Source organism: Tauraco erythrolophus, chromosome Z, assembly GCF_009769465.1.
Source record: "Tauraco erythrolophus isolate bTauEry1 chromosome Z, bTauEry1.pri, whole genome shotgun sequence".
Taxonomy (NCBI): Eukaryota; Metazoa; Chordata; class Aves; order Musophagiformes; family Musophagidae; genus Tauraco; species Tauraco erythrolophus.
The window spans coordinates 62,955,108-62,976,418 of record NC_141496.1 but is presented as its reverse complement, the minus strand read 5'-3'; the positions used below and the strand labels follow the sequence as shown (position 1 = coordinate 62,976,418).

The window sequence follows — 21,311 nt, the reverse complement described above, 5'->3', positions numbered from 1 at the left end:
CTGAGGGCTAGAAGGTTTTGCAAAATACTATGGGGCAGCAATCATTGTAACTGTACAAAACTTGCTCTCAACGTAACATAACATAAAGGCACCATTGATATCTTTCCCCATTTTGAAATACTGTAAAAAATTGCTACATATGGCACATAACACATTTGTACATACGTATATTTAATTTATAAAAGTTTTTTTCCTCTCCTGTTTTCTATCAGCGGAATTGCTAAAATAAAATAAATTGTTTAATTTAAAGGTGGAATACTTCATTATATAAAATAAAGTTTTACATGTGAATCTATGTGTTTTATGTTTTATACAGCAATAGGGTCTTGGTTAGCTATCACACTGGACAACCTTGCTTGCAACTCTTCTGGTGTGGAGAAGCGATTCGCCGGGTTAGTCCTGCTCTCAGACAGCCGGTAGGCTGCAGCTGGCTCCAGACTGGTCGCCACAGGGTTCGGTATGCTCAGGAACGGTGTATCCTCGCCTATTCTTTCGTCTTCGGTTTCGGTCTCAGAACTGCTGCTCTCAGAGCTTGTGTCAGAGTCCACTTCCACCCTGCTGGAAATGTGGCCGTTGGGCTTTGTTCTTTTGACCCTCCGGCTGTTGGTGAGTTTCTTTGGAGGCTCCTGTGCTGGTTCGTACTCCTGCGTGGTCTCGTACTCCTCATCCTCCACTATTCGCAGAGGACTCGGCGGCAGGCTGTTGGTCTCGTGGGCAGGATTGTGGTGGAAGGAGCTGAACTGCTCAAGGTGGCGGTCGTACTTCTCACGTAGCTGCGGTGGGGTCACCAGGAGCAGCGGTCGCTCCTCTTCTATGAAGGGACTCACGGCCACTGAAGGGACGGAGACGGTCAAGCTGGAAGCTGGTGGTGACATTTTGGAGGGGGGGGACTTTGGAGAAGTCGGAGTGTGGAAATCGACGGGTGACATGCGAGCTGGTGTGGTCATAGCTGAGACATACCTGAAGAAAAGACATGGGGAAAGGTTGGGAGCACAGGAGCGGTGGTGACGTGAATGCAGCTGCTCACATGGGCTGGGAGGGAAAAGGCAGGGATCCCTTAAGATCCCCAGCATCCTCACACAGGGCTACCAGGGAAACTTTCCTGTTGCTATTCATCCTGTAAAAACGCTGACTTCTGGGACTCTGGGCAAAAATGTTTGGGAGCAGGAGGAGCACTGCAAAGCTCCCAGATCTGTTTGCCTCAGAAGAGCCATGGAGATGCTGTAAATTATTTGCCAGAATAACTTCCTGGAATGCATCCAGGAATGGGATTCAGAGACTGAGGGGCTGCCAGAAACAAAATGCATTTGCAAGTATTTTCTCAAAAGGAAAACGGCTGCTGCACTTCTGGCAGGATTCGACCAGAACCTGGGGTACACGCAAACAGACAGGAGGAGAGAAAGGAAGGGAACCAAGCGAGAGTCCTCTTGGGGCTTCACCCTCTTCTGGCAACCAGACTGTCTCAGGCTAAGGAGGAAAGCAAAGTCTGGACAAAATCTAGAGCCAGATTCTGCCAATTTTCATCACTGGGGGTAGCCAGAGGAGGATTTGTGGCACCGTCTCAGCAGTTTTGTGCTGCTCCACTCCTTGGATGCTAGTTGCCCTGGCTGGTAGGTCTATTTGCAAAGAAACATGGAGTGTCATTTGTCCTCGTGTGGAAACAAATGCTGACAGAGAGGACTGTCTAGCCTAGCATTCATGATTGCTCTGCAAAATCTGCCCCTGTTCCTTCATTAAGTTTCTGTGGGAAAGGTAGTGGTCAAACTTGATTTCTGAAAATGAAGCTCAGGTGCCAGTACAGAGCTTGTCCCAAAAGGAAGAGGACAAAAAAAGTGAGACTCTCAGCTGGTTTGAATCAGCAGAGCTCCATGAGATGTTCTGAGGTCCTGCGGATTCATTCCAGGTGAGGATCTGTCTGAAAACTCTTCATCAAAGGCACAGTGCCCAGTATGACATTTTGCATAGTTTGGCTTTGCTTTTGTTTTTATCCTAAGTTCACCTGCGTGAATTTCAGGTGTGTCCAAATTTAAAATCTTTCTAAGCTCCATCTCTTACACAGGCCCATTGAGATAACTTATATGACTATGACTGATGAAGTTATTTAGTTTTTCATTAGTGATGTATTTATCTCAGTCTGAAATTACCAAAATAAATCTGAATCCAACTTTCTTATCCAATCTATGACTCTTGCACATATTACACTTGATTTAAACAGAATTATTGGATAAAAGAGAAATCGGGACAGATCCTGAACTGATGTGTAGTGGAGTAATTTGGTTTCAGTAGAGGTACATTGATTTACATCAACTGAGGAACAAAAGAAAGAAAAACAAAACTGGAGTTATGCATGGGAATTAATCAAGCTGGCTGTGAGTGAGAGCAGAGGGCAATTAACAGGTCTGTGCGTTGGATGAATGAAGTCATTCTTTATTTTTCCTTACATGAGCAAGCTTTTAATGCCTTTCACATTTTTAAATAGGCATTGTCTGAAAAACTGAAGCCTTTTTACTTCCCCAGCTAGTACAGTGTTGGACGTCCATCTTCTTGACACACTGGATTCTAGCTAAACTGGTTCAGTTAAAGCACTAAGTTAGTTAAATGTGTTCAGCGTACTGTGCACGCTTCCATCAGTGTCTACTTGCTCATACTGGGGTGTTGCGTGTTCACACATTTCCGGTGTATTCCTCCACACCATAACCGGGCAGCGCTAACGAGCTGCTGTCCACAAGCTGAGGCACAGGAGCCGAACACATGAAGCTCTAGCACATCCCAAAGGTAAGGTTAAAAGGCCAGAGATTTATCCATCTTCACAGCCAACAAGAGGTGAACCACACTGGCTCAGTGAAAGATCATCAGTGAGTATCCACAGCCAGTCAACAAGCATTAATTAGTTACATGCTGCCAATTTCGTCATATAGTCCAGTCTTTTGTGCAGAGATGGTGTTTTTTGATCTTCTTTCCTGTAAGATGGCTAAGGACTTTCTAAAATATAGGTACCTTGGGCCCTCTGCTCATGTGAATGGGTGTCAGGGCATGGGATCCAACAAAGGGAAGGAGTAATGCAAAATAACCTCTCATAATGTCTGTTCTATTTCATTTCAAAATTGTGAAGGAGCTGTGGGACTCAAGGGTCGAAGGAACAGAGCCTTGATCTTCCAATTCGCAGCACAGCAACGTTTGATGATGGCTTCAGGAAGTAATTCGTCAACTTGTACATTCCTTTATGTTTCAGAGTAATTTTTACTTGCGAATAACTCTCATTTTCCCCCTTATATACATACACATACATGCAATCCATCTCAGAATAATCTGCCATGTATTTCCTGCTTGCTGAAAATAGATGAAGCCTAATTTAAGTGCCCTGGGAACTCTATTCTGCATTCCAAATTCACGGCTGTTTCAGGTATGGGCCAGGCCATTGATGCCTGGTGAACTATCACAGAAATGTTGCTGCTTTTCACCTTCAGCATAATCTTCAAAAAACACAATAATTGATGAAATGTTTCCTTTCTTCTCATCAAAATGGAAAGACACATGCTCCTCTTTCCCCCCTAAAATCTAACCAGCTCATATCAGAATGATGCTCCAGGTGTCCCAGGCCATGTGGGATGACAGTGCAAATGATCTTCACTTCTCATGCACAGATGCCCAAATATACTAAGCCGTAATACCCACTGTCGGCAGGCGTGTGGTCACGCGTCCTGCATGGTTCCCAGGCAGGAGACAATGCGGAATTTACTGCTATAGGTCCTGATCCAGCAAAGCACTTAAGCACACACTGAGCTCTGCCCGTGTGAGTAATCTCGCTGGTTTCAACGGGGCTACTTGCACGATTAAAAGTTAATCTTGTTGAAGTGCTCTGCTGGATTAGGGCCATGGCTGTTTATGTCATGCGAGCCACATATCCTGAAATTAAATTCCATGGTAAATAACAGATAAATTTGTTATAAGGAGAGAGCCAGTTCACTATCCTTAGTGGTCCTTCAGGCCTTATTCAGAGATCACTCAGCCACGGTGCCTTATCCCGCCGCTAAGCACTTGTTCTCTGCTTAGCAGAAGGAGTACCACAGAAATGGCTTTTGCTGTACTTGCACATTCATTTTTCTGGAAATCACAATTTTTCTTCCACATAACTCGATCTCCTTGGGGATTGCCTGGCTGCATTTTTGACATCATGGACATCTCACAAGATCAAATCTCTTGTGATTTCAGAGTGTTCAGAGAATTGGCCCAGCAACCCTTTGTTTTCCTTTTGTTCCGCCTCTGATAGCTGGGAGAAAAGCTCTCTTTAAATGTCTTGTTTCTTCTCAGCCTTTCTTTTGCTGCTCTGGGGCCATCCTATGCTGTTGACGTAAAATCCTAGCCTAAAGCTAGTAAGACTTTTTCAGTAAAAGTTTTCTAGCAACTGATGCATTTCTAGGCACACCTTAGGTACTGAAGAACCAGCCTTTTCAGAGAAGAAAAACTTTGTTGGAAAATTCCTGGCCAGCTTTATTTCTAACTACTCGTGATTTAATAATGACCTGGGTTCTTCTAGTTTGCCCTTTGGGTGGCTTGCTTTTATTTAATAAAGTGTTGAGGGGAATTTTCGAAGGAGGTAACAGGTTTAGGAGCTGGAATCCCCCAGAAAGTATGTGGCAGCAGAATTCCTATGCTGCTTAGGAGTCCTTAGTGCCCTCCTCCTATGGGTCAATACATTGCTTTCTCCTCACCTTTTTGTGTCTCACAAAATCCTTCAGTTTTCTCACTAGCTTCTTCTAAGAAATCAGTAACACGGCAAAGATCCGTTTTTACTTTACAAAGGAAATTTCTGACAAATTACTTCAGTGGAACTTATCCAAATGTGATCTGCTGGCTACTAGGAATAAATCCACCAGAGGCAAGAAGTGAAGAAATTATTTTGGCAGACTTTAAATCACTACCAAGGTCGCCACATTTACAAATGAGGAGATGTACACCCTACAAGAACAGCTGCATTGCTGCTTTTCCTCCTGTGATCCCAAGCTTTGAAACTATCTGGGAACACCAGGCACAGCCAGCTGAAAGCAATGGTGTGTCCTACCTTTCACTGTGAGGAGAGTCTCGGTAGGAATCAGGGGTCTCTCTCGCATGCCGGAGGAAGCTGTTGCCTTCCCGTGGCCCACCGATGCCATTGAGGCGGCCCCGGGGCCCTGCTGGGCTGGTGTGCCTGCTGTTCTCCATGGAAGAGCTGACAAGCACCGAGTGGCTTTCGGAGAGGATGCTTTCCGTGTGGCCATTACTCCAGCTGGAGGATGGCAACCAGGAAAAGAGAAGAAGGAAAGGGAATGTGAGAAGGTGCTTTGGTAGAAAATGAAGATGAACAGAAGTTTAGCCAGGAGAAAGGAAGGGCTCTGTGACTGCCGCCGCTCGGAATGTGCATCAAGTTTAAGTTGGTAACTGGGGCCACAGAGTTTTGTGAATTATGTGAATTCACATGTGTTAAGGTGATTTTGCAGGTTTGGATAAAAAGAGGGGGAAGGAGAGCTTCCCAGTCACCAAGACTGTCACTGATTTAGCAACTTGCATGTACTAAAATTCACTGTAACAGCATTGGAATGCCATTCAGTTGATAAAGGTCTCTGTACATTCCTGGAAAGATAATTAATTAGGTGACATGACATCAAATACTGCTAGTCTTAAAATGAAAAGACTATGAAGGGAGCATAGATTTTTCCGGGTTTGTTTTTTTACACATTTTCAGTTTTGCACCAGCAACAGATCAGCTATTGCAGGTGCTGTTCGCCTTCCCCCTCCAGTACCTGTGGCTGGGTGTCTGGGTGACTGTCACGGAGTGATGTGTTGTTGAGGTGTAGTGGCTCGTAGAAAATGAGGTCTCTGTTTCTCGCTCAATGACATGTTCACTGGAGATTACATTTTTTGAAACGTACTGCTGAAAAAAGACAGACAAACCTCAGGTTTACAAAATGTAATTCACAGCACATTTGCAGACATAATTTCCAAGCCCTCCCCCTCAAGTCACAGTTTTTTATACGTGTTAAAGCACAAACTTTGCCACTTAAACACAGGCAGAAACCACACTGACATACTTGAGCACGTTCATGTACACCTTTGCATACATACTCCATCTAAACTCAAGGTATGAGGAAACAAACAAGGAAATTAGCAAAGGTCTGCTATATATAATCAGGCTACAACAAATAAACATGAGGAAAAGGTTCTTTACTGAGAGAGTGGCTGATCAGTGGAACAGGCTCCCCATGGCACCAAGCCTGACAGAGTTTGAGGAGCATCTTGAGGACACTCATAAGTCATTTGGCTTAGTTTCAGGTAGTCTTGCAAGGAGCAGGGAGTTGAATTCAATGATCCTTATGGGTTCCCTTCAACTTGAGATATTCTATGATTCTATGATTCTATATGTATTTAAGAAGGGAATGACAAGTCCTCATGGATAGAGACCTGGAAAGGCAACCCACCCTTTACTACCAGATACAAGGAAAATACTATTCTCTGATGGAGAAGACAGCAGTAGCAATTGTTCACTGCATGATAAGAATCTAGGCAGGAAATGGCTATTTTCAGTGCCCATGGATGCAGCACTAGGGCAGATCTGCTCATCAGGGGATGACCTGCAGAACGAGCCAAAGTGTCCTCAGATGGGGCTGGAGGTGTGCAGTGCCTAAACTCCTGCATAGCTTTTATCCGGAGACCTCCTCGCATGTTTGCTGGTAGGACTCTCCATTCTCCTCAGTGGGGACTCTCCATTCTCCTAGTTTCCCCTCCCTTAATCTGACCACGGATTTAGGTCTTTTGAGGGGAAACACTGGAAGATGAACTCTTCTGAAAAGATGTCTTGGCCTTAATCAAAGTCAGTGGGAGTGCTGCCATTGACTTAGCAGAGCAAGGGTTCACCCCTGCAATGAGTATGTACAGTGATGCTGGAGCAGCAGAGCAGGGATGACTCAAGATTGCAGGAAGCCACCATACCCTCTGGGAACCAGGCTCTGTTGCAAAGGCGAAGAGAGGAGGAAGCAGCTACACGCGGTGTAAGCCCTGGCCTCTAAGGCCAAGGGGTTAGATGAAGAGTAACTCTCGCTCTGCTCTGACAAATGGGTGGGGTATGCGGGTGAAGTATCTGCTCCAGCCTCATTTCCCCAGCCACTGCTACTGTCCAGGTGAGATCTTCATTCAGGCTTTTACCCAAGCTCATAATGTCACATTCCTGATCTGAGAGGGCTGTCGTTACTCACCAACCATCAGGCCAGGGGCAGTAGGAACAGCAAGACATGTGCATTTGAAGAAATTTATTCCTACAGCTTTTAGCCCTGCTGTAGAGCTGTTATTATTTTTTTCTGAGGTGTTTTTCTTGCTTTTGGTGTCCTAGATCCACAGGCACAGCTGCAGCACTGCGGCATGCCCTACTAAACTGGCCATCTGCAGAAACATATCTAATTTTACTGCATGTAGTCCCTAATCGTTTCTGGATGGAGAAAGCCAAGATAATTCAGTCACCAGTGGCACCACCTGTGGTAGGCAGAAGCTTAAAAGCTATGGGGTGAGCTTTGCTGTGGCACTGGCAGCCTAGGCTGAAACATGGGCAGTAAAACCTACATTCACCAGCTGGACGTTATCCGGTGGCGGGTTGGGATGGTGCGGCCCATTGGCCATATTCATCACATTGTTCCTTTCCGAGCGCAGGCTCTGCCGAAGGCGGTCGTGCAACTTTTTCCTCTGCTTCCTGTGCACGAAACACGGAAACGATTTTAATAGACAAAGGGAAAGCAGCTGCACCTTTCAGCATGTTGATAATGATAATAATAATATAACATCACTTTTTTTGCCAGCACTTTCCCCACCGCTGCACGATCTCAGAATAACTCCGAAGACCACAGGTCTAATTGCAGCTGGAGCTGTGAGGACCCGTAGAGGGGGAAGGATGTGTGGGAACCCTTCCAGGAGTCAGCAGGCCACAGAGGGATGGGAAAAAGTGTGAGGAAGAGGGAATTAATTTCTAAACCATACTCCATTTCAGGAGGAGCACTTTTCTGCACTCAGAAGGGAGAGGAGAGGGATTTTAACCCAGTCACCTTGACACTCTCACCACGGCCATGGCCAGGTTTCGGACGGCCCACGAGGTTACGCTTCTCCATTCACCACAAGGACCTGAGGTGGCCTCGCCTCGGGGCTTCCTTGCAGCCGTAGGAAAACAGTGAGTGCTATGCTCTTTGTAATGTGGCAGCTACGCATTTTTTTTGTGGGATTCATTCCCTGTCTCAACAGTGCACTCCAAATACATAAACATGTCAAAGAACTGAAGGGTTCAGAGGAAGCCCCAGAAATCCAAAGTGAGTGAGTGTGTGAGGTATGTCAGAGTCTGCAGCCATCCTGGCAACTCTGGAAAGTTTCTTTACAGAGACATCAGATTAACTTTGGAACCTAGTGATTACCAGGTGGATGTCAGGGCTGCTAATGCCTTCAGTAGAACCATCCATCAACCACATGTACTAATGGCATGGCCACTGGCTGACTTGGATGCTTCTTCTGTGGCCCATCCTCAGCTGCTCCTTCCCCAGTTGCTAATTGTTCCAGCTCTCCTCAAGAAAACTTTTCAGGAGATAATTACAAGCTGTCAGTAACAAAACTTGCAGCATAGCAGAACCTGGCACTGTGAAGGCCATGCAGAATGCACTAAATAGAACACCAAAATAAATAACTGGGGAAAAAGCTATTCAATTTCAGACTTAATCTATCAATATTCCCCAGTTTTGTCTGGTTATACTGGAAAACTTCCATCGTCCTGCCACAGAATCCAGGGAAATGAAGGGAGGATGCAGGCTTCAATGCACTGCAGAGTGCACATGACCTTGGCTGTAGCAAGAGCTAAAATACACACAATTCCCTAAGCAGTATGCAGAAGTGCAGATAGTTTTGGCAGTGTAGGACAATGTAAGATATAACCATTTTCAATCCTGTTTTGAACTCAAGGGGACTATTCCAAGCTTTCCAAAGAGGAGGGGGGACGGAAAACAATAAATATTTTGAAGCTCCATCGCCAGGGAAGCTTAAAGACAAAGAAAACATGACTTGACACACTGCATTTTACATATTTTCTCTGTGTCTATGTGCCTGGATAGTGGAAGATGTTTAATTTATGTTGTTCCATGTGAATGGTATAAGCAGACACGGCTGTCTTGGAAATACTCGTCTCTCTGCAGGACACAGTTCCTGATCCATGTGGGCTTTGTGTCTGGAGGATAACCAGGCATCACCTTAGGACACACAGGTGGTTAAGGCAGATGGGGAGTGCAGCACCAGGAGATATCTGAGCAGCTACCCAAAGACCTGCCTGGGTTAAGAAGCAACACAGACAAGAGTTTAACTTGATTTCACAGCATCCCTTTATGAGACCTTGGAGACCTTGGGAGCTGAGGACAATGTGAGTCCTGTGACACGGTAGAGAAAGTGGGTTCTAGAGGGAGTCTGAGTTCATCATCTATGGGTCTGAGATCCTGGTACATATTGCCCGGGAATCTGTCCCTAGGAAATCGCATTACTTCCCACCTTCAGTGATCAATGTATTTGCATTTTGCACGCTCCCACGTCTGCCTTTTGTCCTCTAGCAAAAGGTCACTAAATAAAAGCAGAAATTACTGTAGGAAACTGAGAAGAAAGAATAATGGGAAAGCTAATGTGCATTTGTTTATTCTGAAAAGTCTTTCCCTCAATGCAAATGTCTTGCAAATAAAGCATCTCTGAATTAAGGCTCAGTATCAGAAGATGCTGCCTTAACATTTGATCAGCAGTATCTCTTGCAAGGAGACCAACAAAATCTAAGACGTGACATTTTATTTAGTGTGTTCTCCTAACATTTTACTTAGTGTGTTCTCTTAACACCATTCCAGGATTTCTCCCAGTTTCTGGGTTTTCCCCCATTAGGAGGAAAGAGCATGTGGGGAACATCACACAGATAGCAGTCTGGCGTTACTGCTGCATTTGGAGGCCATGAACTGGCAACTCACTTTCACTCTCACCAACTGTGTCTGAAAACATTTCATTTTTGGCTGGCAGTGACCGCTGATGTCTGGGACAAATAGGGACAAAGCATCCAGACTCCTGATGGATTCTGGGGGCTCTTTGTACTGAAAACTGTACTTCAGGATACTGACTAAATGTTTGTTGAAACTCATGGGGATGCCATGGCTGACATCGATGAACTTCCAGGAATTCACTATCAGGAATGACATTGTTTAGCTGCTTTGGCTTGCCAGTTGACATTTCTAAAAGCAGTAATTGATCTGATTTTTTATTACTGTTTCAGTCATTCCCCACTGACCACTGGCACAAGGTTGTGGGTAGGAGCAGTGTCTGTGTGTGGTTGGACTCTCACCGAACTGGGCAAATGATTCTCCTCCTCCCTCACTTTTAACACATCCATTATTAGTGGGGCTTACAAGGAAAACCAATAACCCAACTGCCAATCAGGCCCTGCAACAGTAAATCAGATTTATACAAATGTGGAAGATTTATGATAAGGGTTTTCTGTGTTTTGGTGGGGAGATTTATAAGAGCAGCCAGAAGTTTTGGCAGCACAAATCCTGCTGATGTTCAGTGTAATTTATGGTCCAGAGTGCCTCATGTGTGTTTGAAAGTCACCCCCAGTATTTACAGAGACTCACAGAATGCATTTAAGTGCCTACTTTTGCATTGGGAGCACTTTCACGTTCAGTTCTTTGGCCTTTGGTGTTCAGTAACTTTTAGCACCGTTAATCTTGCCTCGAGTACAAACAAACTAGGTTGATATGTAAAATTTACTGCTGGAGAGCAACACAATTCTACTGTTGGGGTTTGTTCTTTTCCAGCTGGGGAAACCAGATGGAACGGGTGATGGACAAAGAACTGCAAGTCAGTGAAACTTGCTTGAGTCACATTTGAAGGGTGAGAAACCTTTGAGATACCTGTCTTATTTTTGCACTGCAGATGGGCATGGAGACCTGCACCCATCTGACTTGGACCAGAGCACCCTGGCCACAGGTTTGCCTCTTCAGCACAGCTCTGAAGAAATGCAGACAGAACCTTATGCTTAGAGGAGTGGAAGCTACAGTCAGCTGGGAAGGCCCCCACCAACAACCACAGATATAAAAAAGAAGAGAAAAGTTTACTTGGTTTTGCAGTAGGCCACCACACACATGATGCCAACTACTAGAAGAGCAATGCAAATGCCAGTTATGGTCAGCACCCGTTTCTGGTACAGTTCCTCAGCTTCTAGAAAGGGACAAAAACAGAGAAGGTCACAACATGGAGGATGGGTAGGCAAGCAGCACGCAGTAAACACCTGGCATGCTACAAACCACTGCACAGATTCACACAGCCACACCAAAACACAGCCACCACACTTCAGGCAGACCCATTATTGACTGCAAGGAGAACAGGACTACACCATCAGCTCTTAATACAGTATTGGGGACGAGCGATCACCCGTATAATTACAGTCAAAAGTAGTCTTTTGTTTTTGTTTAAGTCAACAAGAACAATATCTAAGAAACAACTTCACAATTGACAAACACTCAGCATTTGCTGGAAATAAAACCGCAATGCACTACGGTAATAACATGAATTTGCAAATGCTTTGAAAGTTTTACTCTGCAAAGACAGCTGGAAAGAAGGCCAATTTTATGGGTCTTAAGAGAAATTTATTTTCTTATTATCTTTTGTGGATTGTTTTCATATCCAATGTCCCTCTGCCCCCATGTCAATTTATATCTCAGTTGTCTTTACAAGAGAGGTTTCAAAATATCCTTCTATGTTTGAGACATGAGCTTGGCTTGTAATTATATCACCAATGGAAATAAAGAAATGTTTTGAGCTCTGGTCATAAAATTCAGACTCTTTATCCAGTGTTCCTCCAAAACACAGCAATATTAACAACCAGCAGTGCCTTGTATCAGAGAAATGCTGGGTTTCTACTTGCATCTCTTTGTGTCCAACAAAGGAACTGCTCTATCTAGAGTGGCAGCTTGCTCAGTGATGACAACTTGTTATTGATCTCGTTCATTAGAGATATTTCACTATTATAAAGACGTTAGTAGTACTGGTAATGTTTGGGTTGGAGCTACCAGTGCATTCCGGCCTCGCTCATGCTTGGCAGAGAGCATTGTTGCGTGCTGTGCCAGGGAAATGTTATGTAAGGAGCAATGAAACAGAAGCGTGTTCTGTGTTGACACTTTATGCATGTGGATTTGCATTCCTGCTTTTAGGACAAAAGTGGGTGCCTAGCTTTTCTCAAGTCTTAGTTTGGATTAAGCAGACAGTCCAGAAAACTTGCCCTGGAGGATGGCCTTAGGTCAGGCTGCAATATTGATCACAGTCAGAATACCAGCAGGAGATTAAAAATAAACGCATGAATAAAAGTTGCATAGCCCCACACTACCTTAGGGATAAATGTCAGCATTATTCCTGCTGGAAGGGAATTACATGGACATAAAAGATCTGTGGGGCCATTCACCAGGAGGTACAGAGATGCACAGAGGTCCCTCATATATGCCATGAGTCTCTGTCCAAGCTTAGGCACTTAAATGATGTCCATGCCAGTTGAGGAGAAAATGCTCCCTATTAAAGAAGGAGCAGTCATTCCTCTGGTGTGTTTCTTGGGCTTACCTAGTTTAGTTTTAAAGTTGCTGTGGGCAAATGGCAAACATTCCAGGTAATAAAACACAAAGCAAAAAGACATCTTCATTTCTCTGATACAATGCACCTTACCATGGAACGAGTTTGTCCTACAAGCCAAACCCACAGTAAACCAAAACACCAGCAAACAGGTCATGATCACTGTCAGACAAAATTAATAGCACTGATTATTAACAAAGGGGAGGGGGGGAGAAGTGAGTGTGGTAAAACTAGGATGCTGCAAAACGTATTAAAGAAAACAAAAATATAACTCCAAGAACAGAAAGTCAAAAAAGGGAAGGAAGAAAGGACTGAAACTCCAAACCAAAACAGGACAAAGAGAAAAAGAAGAAGGTGAAATACAGGGAAAGACAAGGTTAAAGGGTTGAGAAGTCAACTGCAGGCCTGGCACAGCATGCTTGATACCGGAAAAAACAGAGTGAAGAAATGCTTGGGGATAAAAAAAAGGCTGAAGCGGAGTGTGAAGGGATTTCTCATACAGCATAACTCCTCGCCTAGGCTAGTTAGTGGCACTTGATCCCCTTCCCATTTTTGCCCCTTCTGAAAGCATTTATTAGTTAGCCATGGAAATGGTGTATTATGAGGATGTCACAGGAAACAGGAGAATTGCGCTAAGCAATTTAGGGGCAAATTTGAAATGCTTTGACTGACTGAATTATTATTTTTTTTTTTTTGGTCATGCTGTCAGCTGTTAGCTTGTGAAAGCAAAATGAGTAAGGATGTATCAATTCGTTTTTCTTGGAGGGGACGGGAGAGGAGGAAGATGATTAACTAACAGCGGAAACTCTTCTTGGTTGTTTATACTCAGGGAAAAACTGCACTGACTCCACCATGCCCTCCCTCAAGCCATGGGGAGAACGGCTGCCTGGGGAGGCACAACGCGTCCAGGCATGTCTTGCCCAGCAAACCAGCAAGCTCCCATGTAAACCTGTCTGTGCCCCTGTGAAGCAGGGACTGAACTCATGTGGCGGGCACTCGTGGTTATACTGGTCTCTCCCCAAAACTGCCCTCTCTCTCTCATGAGTGTTAATGACGTCCAGCCAAATAACACGTGCTGTGTTTGCAGTGCTCATCCAGCTAGCTTGAAAAAAATTAACAGCAGCCATGGGGAAAAGTCCGTAGAGAAATGTATGTGCAGTGAGAATTTAGAAAAGGTTAAGTATTAAAAATCATTTGAATATATTTTTTTCCCCCTGTGGAACACCAGGAAAATCAAATCCACATGAGATTAAGTCAAGATATTAAGTCCCTGTATGTGCAGCCTTTCGAACATGCACATTATGTAATTAATTTCACATAACCCTAATTTATACATAATTGACAATATATATGGTCTTAAATTTGCTCTGTTTCAAAGTTTTTCTTCTTACAGGTCTGGGGATTTTTACAAGAATTTCATTCCAAGAGGTGGTTCCACTGATGTAATTTCACACATAAAGCAAAATTTGCAAGTCAGTTTTTCAAAGGATTTTAATTTAATTCCTCATATGTTAATGTAGCCATATATCTTCTACTACAATCTAGTACTTATGAGTGAGAATTAATATCATCTTGTGATAATAACAACAATAAGCTGGGTTGTGAGAGATTTTTTAAATTTGGACTGGTAATGGGTTTTCCACAGTTCACAACTTAAGCTAATGACTTTTTGTGGAGCATTTTTAATAAGAACACGAACTACAACTGTGTGAAAAGCATCACTGTCTGGTTCTTCTCATTTGCTGACAATTTTAGGAGATCCCAAAGCAAAATTGATCTGAATTTCAAGTTAGCCTGTTTAAGAAATGCATTATTTGTACCCTTGATTACTAGATGTTAGTCAGATAAGTACAGTCTATTAATGAAGAGGATTTAAAAGATCTATTTTTATTTAAAAGATCTACTATTATCTTTAAGCTGAAGTGTAAAAATAGCACCCACTGCCAGTGTTCTTGGTTGGGTGTAACATGAGTTTAGCATTAGAAATATTGAATATATTTGCTGACTTGAGGATTTGGAGTCTAGCTGTAAACTTCTACTTTCAGTTCATTTCCAACTTACAGATCTAGAATGAATGTATATATGCATATCATGTCACATATGTATATGTATATGCATCTGATTTACATACCTAGCTGTGGGTTTAGACATAAAACTTTACTTGGAAACCAGAGCTCAAAACTGTAAATTTCCAGAATTTAAAGTTGCTATAACAGCTTATCTTTTTTTGCAGACGAGTTAGTCATTTTGCTTAATGCTTACAGTGTTTCCAAAATTCAGCAACCCTAGAAAAGCTTAGCAAACACAAATGTCAAAACAAGTCAAAATTACACAGCAGAAAAATGAATATACACTATGTTATGATTACTTCAGTAATTCCTAGAACTCCTTAGGTCTGGACTATCGTATCACTACTACTGTTTTAGTGAGATGATCTCCACTAATGTTTTGACAAGGGTTGTTGTTATAGCTGTATGATCCCTTCTAAAGCATAAAGAAATTGGTTAGGAATTGAAAAGGGGAGGTGGAGAAAAAAAAATAAGAAGAGGTTTATCTCTCAGGCTCTAAAATCTGCAGGCTAAAAGGAATGATTGGTCCATACCCATAAATTCAATCCCAAGATGCTCTGCCAATGCAGAAAGTTGACAAAAAAAAAAGAAAGAAAAAGGAAAAAGTTTCAGAAAAGAGCAATACACTGTACTCAAAAATAAATCACATATGCGAATTATGGCTATTCTGTGTCTGCACAGGAAACAGAACAAAGGGGCGTGTGGTTACATGGGCAGCGCTCAAGTGCGCCTCTGTAAGCTACATGACCAGACCTTCTGCAAGGGTTACACACCAAAATATGTATGGGGGATCTGAACAGCCACAGTGCAGGGGACACAGTGCAGAAGGAACCATTAACCCTTAAAGATCTTACTGATATGAAGGGGTCTACGGCCTGAGGACGCCATCTGAAATGGCTGATTGTTTTCAGATGGGACCGTGAGAGCACAGGGATGCTTTACAAGGGGTGGCATTCCCCTGCAAACAGGTTCTGCACTGCCCTCCTTTCTGATCCCTGCTCCTGTCCCCAGTATGCAGGTCCTTGCTCTTGTGGGTGTCGACCTGGAGGTGGCTGAGGCTGTTTGTTCAGCAGTGGGAGCCCTTCTTAGCATTGCAAACTGACTGCAGCAGTGCTCACATTTCAAGAAACTGAGGAGCCAAGCCCTGTTGCCCGGCCTTTGGGCTCTGCTGCATGTTCTCTGCAGAACCACCCACTGGCCACCAGCTGGATATACCCTGGGGTGCAAGAAGCTCATGTTATTTATATGGATTGCACTCCCAGACTAGCACCCCCAGGCCCCAGCTGCTGGGGTGAGGAGGAATACAGGTTTCCTCTTGGCAGGTACCCTAGGAGACACTTCCCATGAGGCCAACACCATAACCATGGCAGCTCTCACTTTCTTTGTCCTTGTGTGCTGTGAAATTTAAATCCAATTCTAATTTTCTGATCAAATGGACTTTTTATGTAGTTTGTACACATGGGGAACGCCAATTCTTTCCTGTCAATCAGTAACATTTTAAGGGTTAAGTAAGTTGGAATCCATCCCGGTCTCTTCCTAAAGAGCCAGTATTACATGCCTACATGAACACTGCTAACAATATACATTAGTTGCATAGAAAGCTTGGTTAAGTCTTCAACAAAATGAATGACATGCCCATGCATATATATTGCTGTATTTACACTTGCTTATAGGTAAGATGTCTAGCCTGGATATAATTTAATTTTTTGGGAAGTCATTCATATCATGCAGTTTCTATTTCAAATAATTCAATCGGAAGTTGGTACTTAAAATGGGAATATATTCTGGCTGAATGCCCTAACAAGAAAACATGCTGAAGAAACATGCACTGCTTATTCAAACCTAGATGTCATGTAGCTCTTATTTATATTTGGTATTCCTAGCTACATTCCCTAGACCTGATTAAAAGAAAGCAGAATACCGCAACACTTCTCATTTTATATAGAGGTCATTATTTTTTAACTTTTCCTATTTAACCCAATATTGTTGCATACTTTTTACATGCAATGTAGTTTCTATTGAATATTTGTCCAGGTGCTCTAAGAAGAAATACAATTGACTATTTTTAACAACTCGGTTTTCATTCTGGATGTAATTTTTGTGGGGGCAGTACTGGAAGAAAAAATGCTTGGGACGCAGGTTTTTTCAAAAAAAAGTGACTTTCCGCTACAACTCCTTGGGTATATTGTAGCATGCTGGGGTGCAGGGTCTACAGAACAAGAGTATCATGCCTGGAAATGCTGGAACAGGTCCTCCAGGACTGCATGCTGAGCTCATGAGTGGTGTGCCACAGCTGCTGGCCACCCAAGATTTTGGGGTGGCTACTTCATAGAGTTAGGTGGGTGGGTAGCCTGGGGGCATGGTTCTGCCCAGTGAGGGGTGAACACTGTTGCAGGTTTGTGTGGAGACCTTGAGCACCTGACCAAAGGGAAGGACTCTTTTGGATCAACTGCATGCAGCAGCAGAGAGGTCCATTTCATTTCTGAAGCATCAAGGTGCCATGTTTCTTAAGTCACTGTTTAGTTTTCTTATTAAATGTGTTCTGTGGGTAACAAGAAAGTCTAAAAAAGTTCCTTTTTCAGGTAATTTGAATGGAAAACAAACTAAAATCCCCCAAACTATCACAAAGCAGAACCCATACATGTCAGCCAATTCTGCTTGAGGGGCTGGGATGGTGTGTCTCTCCGTGAGGCTTAGGATCCACTTTGAATCCTAAATCTTGGTTCATTTCAGCAGTACTCAGGCTATAAAATCAATTTTGAACTTGCAATGTTAAGTCCTATGGCTCCTGTAAAAGTGTAATCCTACAACTGATTTGAGTCTCACGAGTATAAAAAATGTCCTTTCTTAATTAGAGTGTTCTATCACAGCAGTTCTAGCATTTAATGAGCATTAATTGAGCAGTTTATAGTGAAAAACTGTCGTCTTTAACCTTGGCAGAAGATGGACAATGATATTTTTCAAATCTGTATCATTTAGTAGTCTTGGTCTCAGCACATAAGGAGTATAATTTAGGGTGCTGAAAGGCTTTAGAAAATGAAAATTTCAGGTAAGATTGTCTAGTACCCTCACACAGATGTGACCACTTGAGAAAATGATAAATGCTGAGCTATCAGAATTCCTGAAAATGGACTTTTGAAGATCTGTAGTTTATGTGGAAAGACTGAAAAATCAAGGCCGTTACAGTGGAACAGCAGTTTTGGTCATCCCTGCAGAATATCATAGCTTTCCTCAACTCTTGCCTCCTTTAATTTCTCAGCCAGGCTCATCTGACAATACGACGCAGGGGCTGTCATCTAAACAGAATCTCCCTCTGCCTCTCTTGCTCACCAAGTATGGCAGAGCTGAAATGGACACAGTTTAAACTGGTGTCCTATGCTGAAACATTTGCCTTCAGGAAGGCAGGGACCACATTTAATTCATGCCCGAGATGGCTCACAGGATGACCCACAAGTTGTTCTATATTCACAATTTACATATAACTGTTCACTAGTGACGTAAGCAAGTCAATTGGCCCTTTGGGTGGGGTCCTTGGCCCATCTGGGGTGTCTGGGAGGACAAAGAGTTTACCTGTGATTATGCTCTAGAGAAGTTTCCTCAAACTTCTATTAATCCGAGGCTCCGCCTTCTTATCCCAAGGATCATTCTGCACAGTGTTGCTATAAGAGTTATCATGCATAGCTACACAAGAATTAGCCAAAACTTTTAATGTTAATACATTGCTTTTATTTTCCTCCATTTGCTTTGCTTCCTTGACTTCTAAGGAGTGAATGTGTGAACATTCAAACACAACAAATATACCTACATGGAACAAATGTAATTTTGCAACACTTTTGTGGATCACCTTCTGGTGTCTTATAGACCAATGGTGGACCACGAGCCTCAAAGTCAAAACTGCTGCAGCAAAAAGCCATAGTATTGGTGAAAACACCTGGTAGGTGCTATGACTGCTGTGCTCAAGGAAAGAACCTTACAACGTGTGCCAGCCAGTCTCCAGAGATAAGCAAAACTAGCACAGTTTGTTCTTAGTTTCCCTTGGTCTGCAGTGGCGGTAAGCACCAGTTGAAGGGGAAAAAACACGTAGCTGCAGTACTGGAGGAAACTGTGGCAGTAGGGAATCTAACAAGCCATCGCTTCTCAGCCACAGCAGGTTGTCCTTTTGTTTGGTGTGTTTGCAAAGCTGGAAGCCAAGGGTCAGTCAGCCTAAACATGTGCTTTCCAGTAGTCTCCTTCACATCCATTCCCAGTTATGCTCACACTTCCACTGACAGAAAGGAAAGACATTACTATGGAAGAACTTTTCTTAAAATGGAGATCCACCTAACTTCCAGTGTCCCTTTTGAACCTATTTCTAATGGACCATGGTAACTGAATTCTCCAGGGCTAACCAAACCAATTCCAAGATAAGCCAGTTAGCCTTGCACTCTGTTGGGACACGGTATTTCCAGAATGCGCAGCATCAGCCTTGTTTTGATCTTGCAAAAGGCCCTCATAACAGTAAAGCTCATAACTTCAGGACTGTGTTACAAATACCAGCTCTAGGGCAGATTTCTGAAGCTAACTTTTTCTCAACTGCCAAATACAGAGCCTTAAGATAGTAACAGCTCATCAGTAGGCTCGCTTGGTGTGGAAACCAGGTGACCCTTTCTTTCCAAATGAAGAAAGATTCTTCTTTAAGCAAGTAAAATTAGATAGCACTGTATAGTTTACATGTATAGTTTTGTTTCCTACTGGCACTTACGTTGTTTAACATGCCAATTTGCTCTCTATTTTGCAAAGGCTGCATCTACAGAGCTAAGTCAAATCACCTGCAACACTTCGTACAAAATATGAGCTTGTCTTTAAGCCTCCAAGTGCAACATTTGCCTAAAGATAACTCTCATTCTGACTCCCCTTCTTAATTGCATGCTCTGGTCTGCATTGAATGTAATAATAAAAAGACATATAAATGCTTCTTCATTGATTTTTTTTTGGTTTAATAGAAATGTACACTCACCGGATGATTTCCAAAAGTGTAATTTTAAGATTTGTAGCAGTTTAAGACACCTGATATTATACTGCAGATGCAGGGTAAGCAGAAGTGCCAGAGTCTCAAGTCTCAGCCATCGCCTGGGGCTCTCTGAGTAGCCTGAGGTAGGCAGAGGTGTGCTCTCCTGCCAGAGTATTTCAAGGAGAGGAAGGCTGGACCAGCTTAAGTACTCACAGCTGAGAGTAACTCTTGTAGCAAGGCAAGGGCAGCTATGCCTTTTCCATAGAGGCAACTTCAGAAAATCTCAGCCTGATGTTTACTGCCCAAAGATTCCTTTAAAAATCCCAACCAGAGTTAGGGAACTGAAAAACTAATGAAGTAACACCCACCTAAACCTCTTTTTTTTTTTTTTTTTTTAATCCCCAGGTAGGAAAATGAATTTATGATCAACATACAATTCTTTAATAGTTTTCAGGGTAAACTCAGCAGCATACAATGGATCTTTTATTTTTACACCATCTCCTTTTAAATGATTCTTCTAAATTCAGGAAATCTTAACTGCACTTTTCACCACAATACACAGAAAAGGCCATTTAAATCTAACATTTGGTAAACTTAAACACGTAACAGGATAAAAATTTTCAAATCCATAGTTACCAGAGACATTTTAATGTCTAATAAAGCTTTTAAAACAGGGCATAAAATACACACTTGAATGCTGGAAGGTCTGGTCACCAGTCAGCACCCTTGGGATTTACACGGGTAGCTTCCATGATGGGCAGTATGAATTATGTATGGACATTTTCATCCATCAGTATAAGAGAAAACCTATGCATCTCTTCAGGCTCCAAAATGTCCAGCATATGCTAACAGCTTTTTGTCCTATATACTAATGGAAATTAAATTAAGCTAGCATATAGTCTCTCAAATCTTTCTGTGCTGGCAAGTAATCCATCAAAGAAATAGTTTCTATAACACTGCTCTTAGATCATAGTACATTCTGATGCCAGTGACAATTAATTATGAATAGTACACATGTATTAATATGTAAGATCTAAGCAATTTTCTTATATGCTACCTTTGACTTTGCTATAGCCAATGAGAAAAAATATTCAGTGTACTTTCTGTTTCCTCCTTGACAAGAGTAATTAACCCGTCCCTCCATGGGAAAGCTTATGAGATATGTGACTGCAGTGCTGATTCTACCAGCAGTCTGACACAGACAGAGTCCCCTGTGTGTGCGTGTGCGTGTGTGTTTGTGTGTGTGTCTGGTACATTTCTTTGACCAATTAATCTGGCTCTGCAATATTTGATCGCTTGCACCTGTTAGCCACAAATAAATATGTCAGACCCCATTGTTTATGCTGTGTCTCCCCCTTTTCTTTTTCTTTTTGTGCTCTTTCCCCTGAAACTTGGACAATGAGGAGGAAGAATATTTTGATTCTGTTTGGCATGTGCTCATCAGAAACGATGTAAGCATGTCAATTACTTTTAACTTGTAGATCTGAACACAAACCTCATATGCAAGTAGAGGATTAGCTACCTGTCCCTTTGTTGGGGGAGTACTGCCCTGTATAGAGACTCATAAGCTTTTTGTGGCAAATAAAACGTGAGACTTTCAAAATGTAATT

General features: G+C 42.8%; 1 protein-coding gene across 4 annotated transcripts in view; it reads right to left on the bottom strand.

The window, feature by feature from the left end:
* Positions 1-308: 308 nt before the first annotated feature.
* The window catches only part of NRG1 (neuregulin 1), a 147,817-nt gene continuing 126,814 nt past the window's right edge, over positions 309-21,311 (bottom strand). For 3 of the 4 annotated variants that reach the window (XM_086628982.1, XM_086628983.1, XM_086628981.1), the window contains 5 exons: positions 11,139-11,241; positions 7,591-7,717; positions 5,781-5,911; positions 5,063-5,266; positions 309-960 (listed from right to left, as the gene is read on the bottom strand). In XM_086628982.1, the coding sequence (XP_086485108.1) occupies positions 309-960; positions 5,063-5,266; positions 5,781-5,911; positions 7,591-7,717; positions 11,139-11,241 (1,217 nt within the window). Of the gene's footprint in view, positions 961-5,062; positions 5,267-5,780; positions 5,912-7,590; positions 7,718-11,138; positions 11,242-15,244; positions 15,269-21,311 lie in introns of all 4 variants that reach the window. The other variant, XM_086628980.1, reaches the window with a different exon arrangement.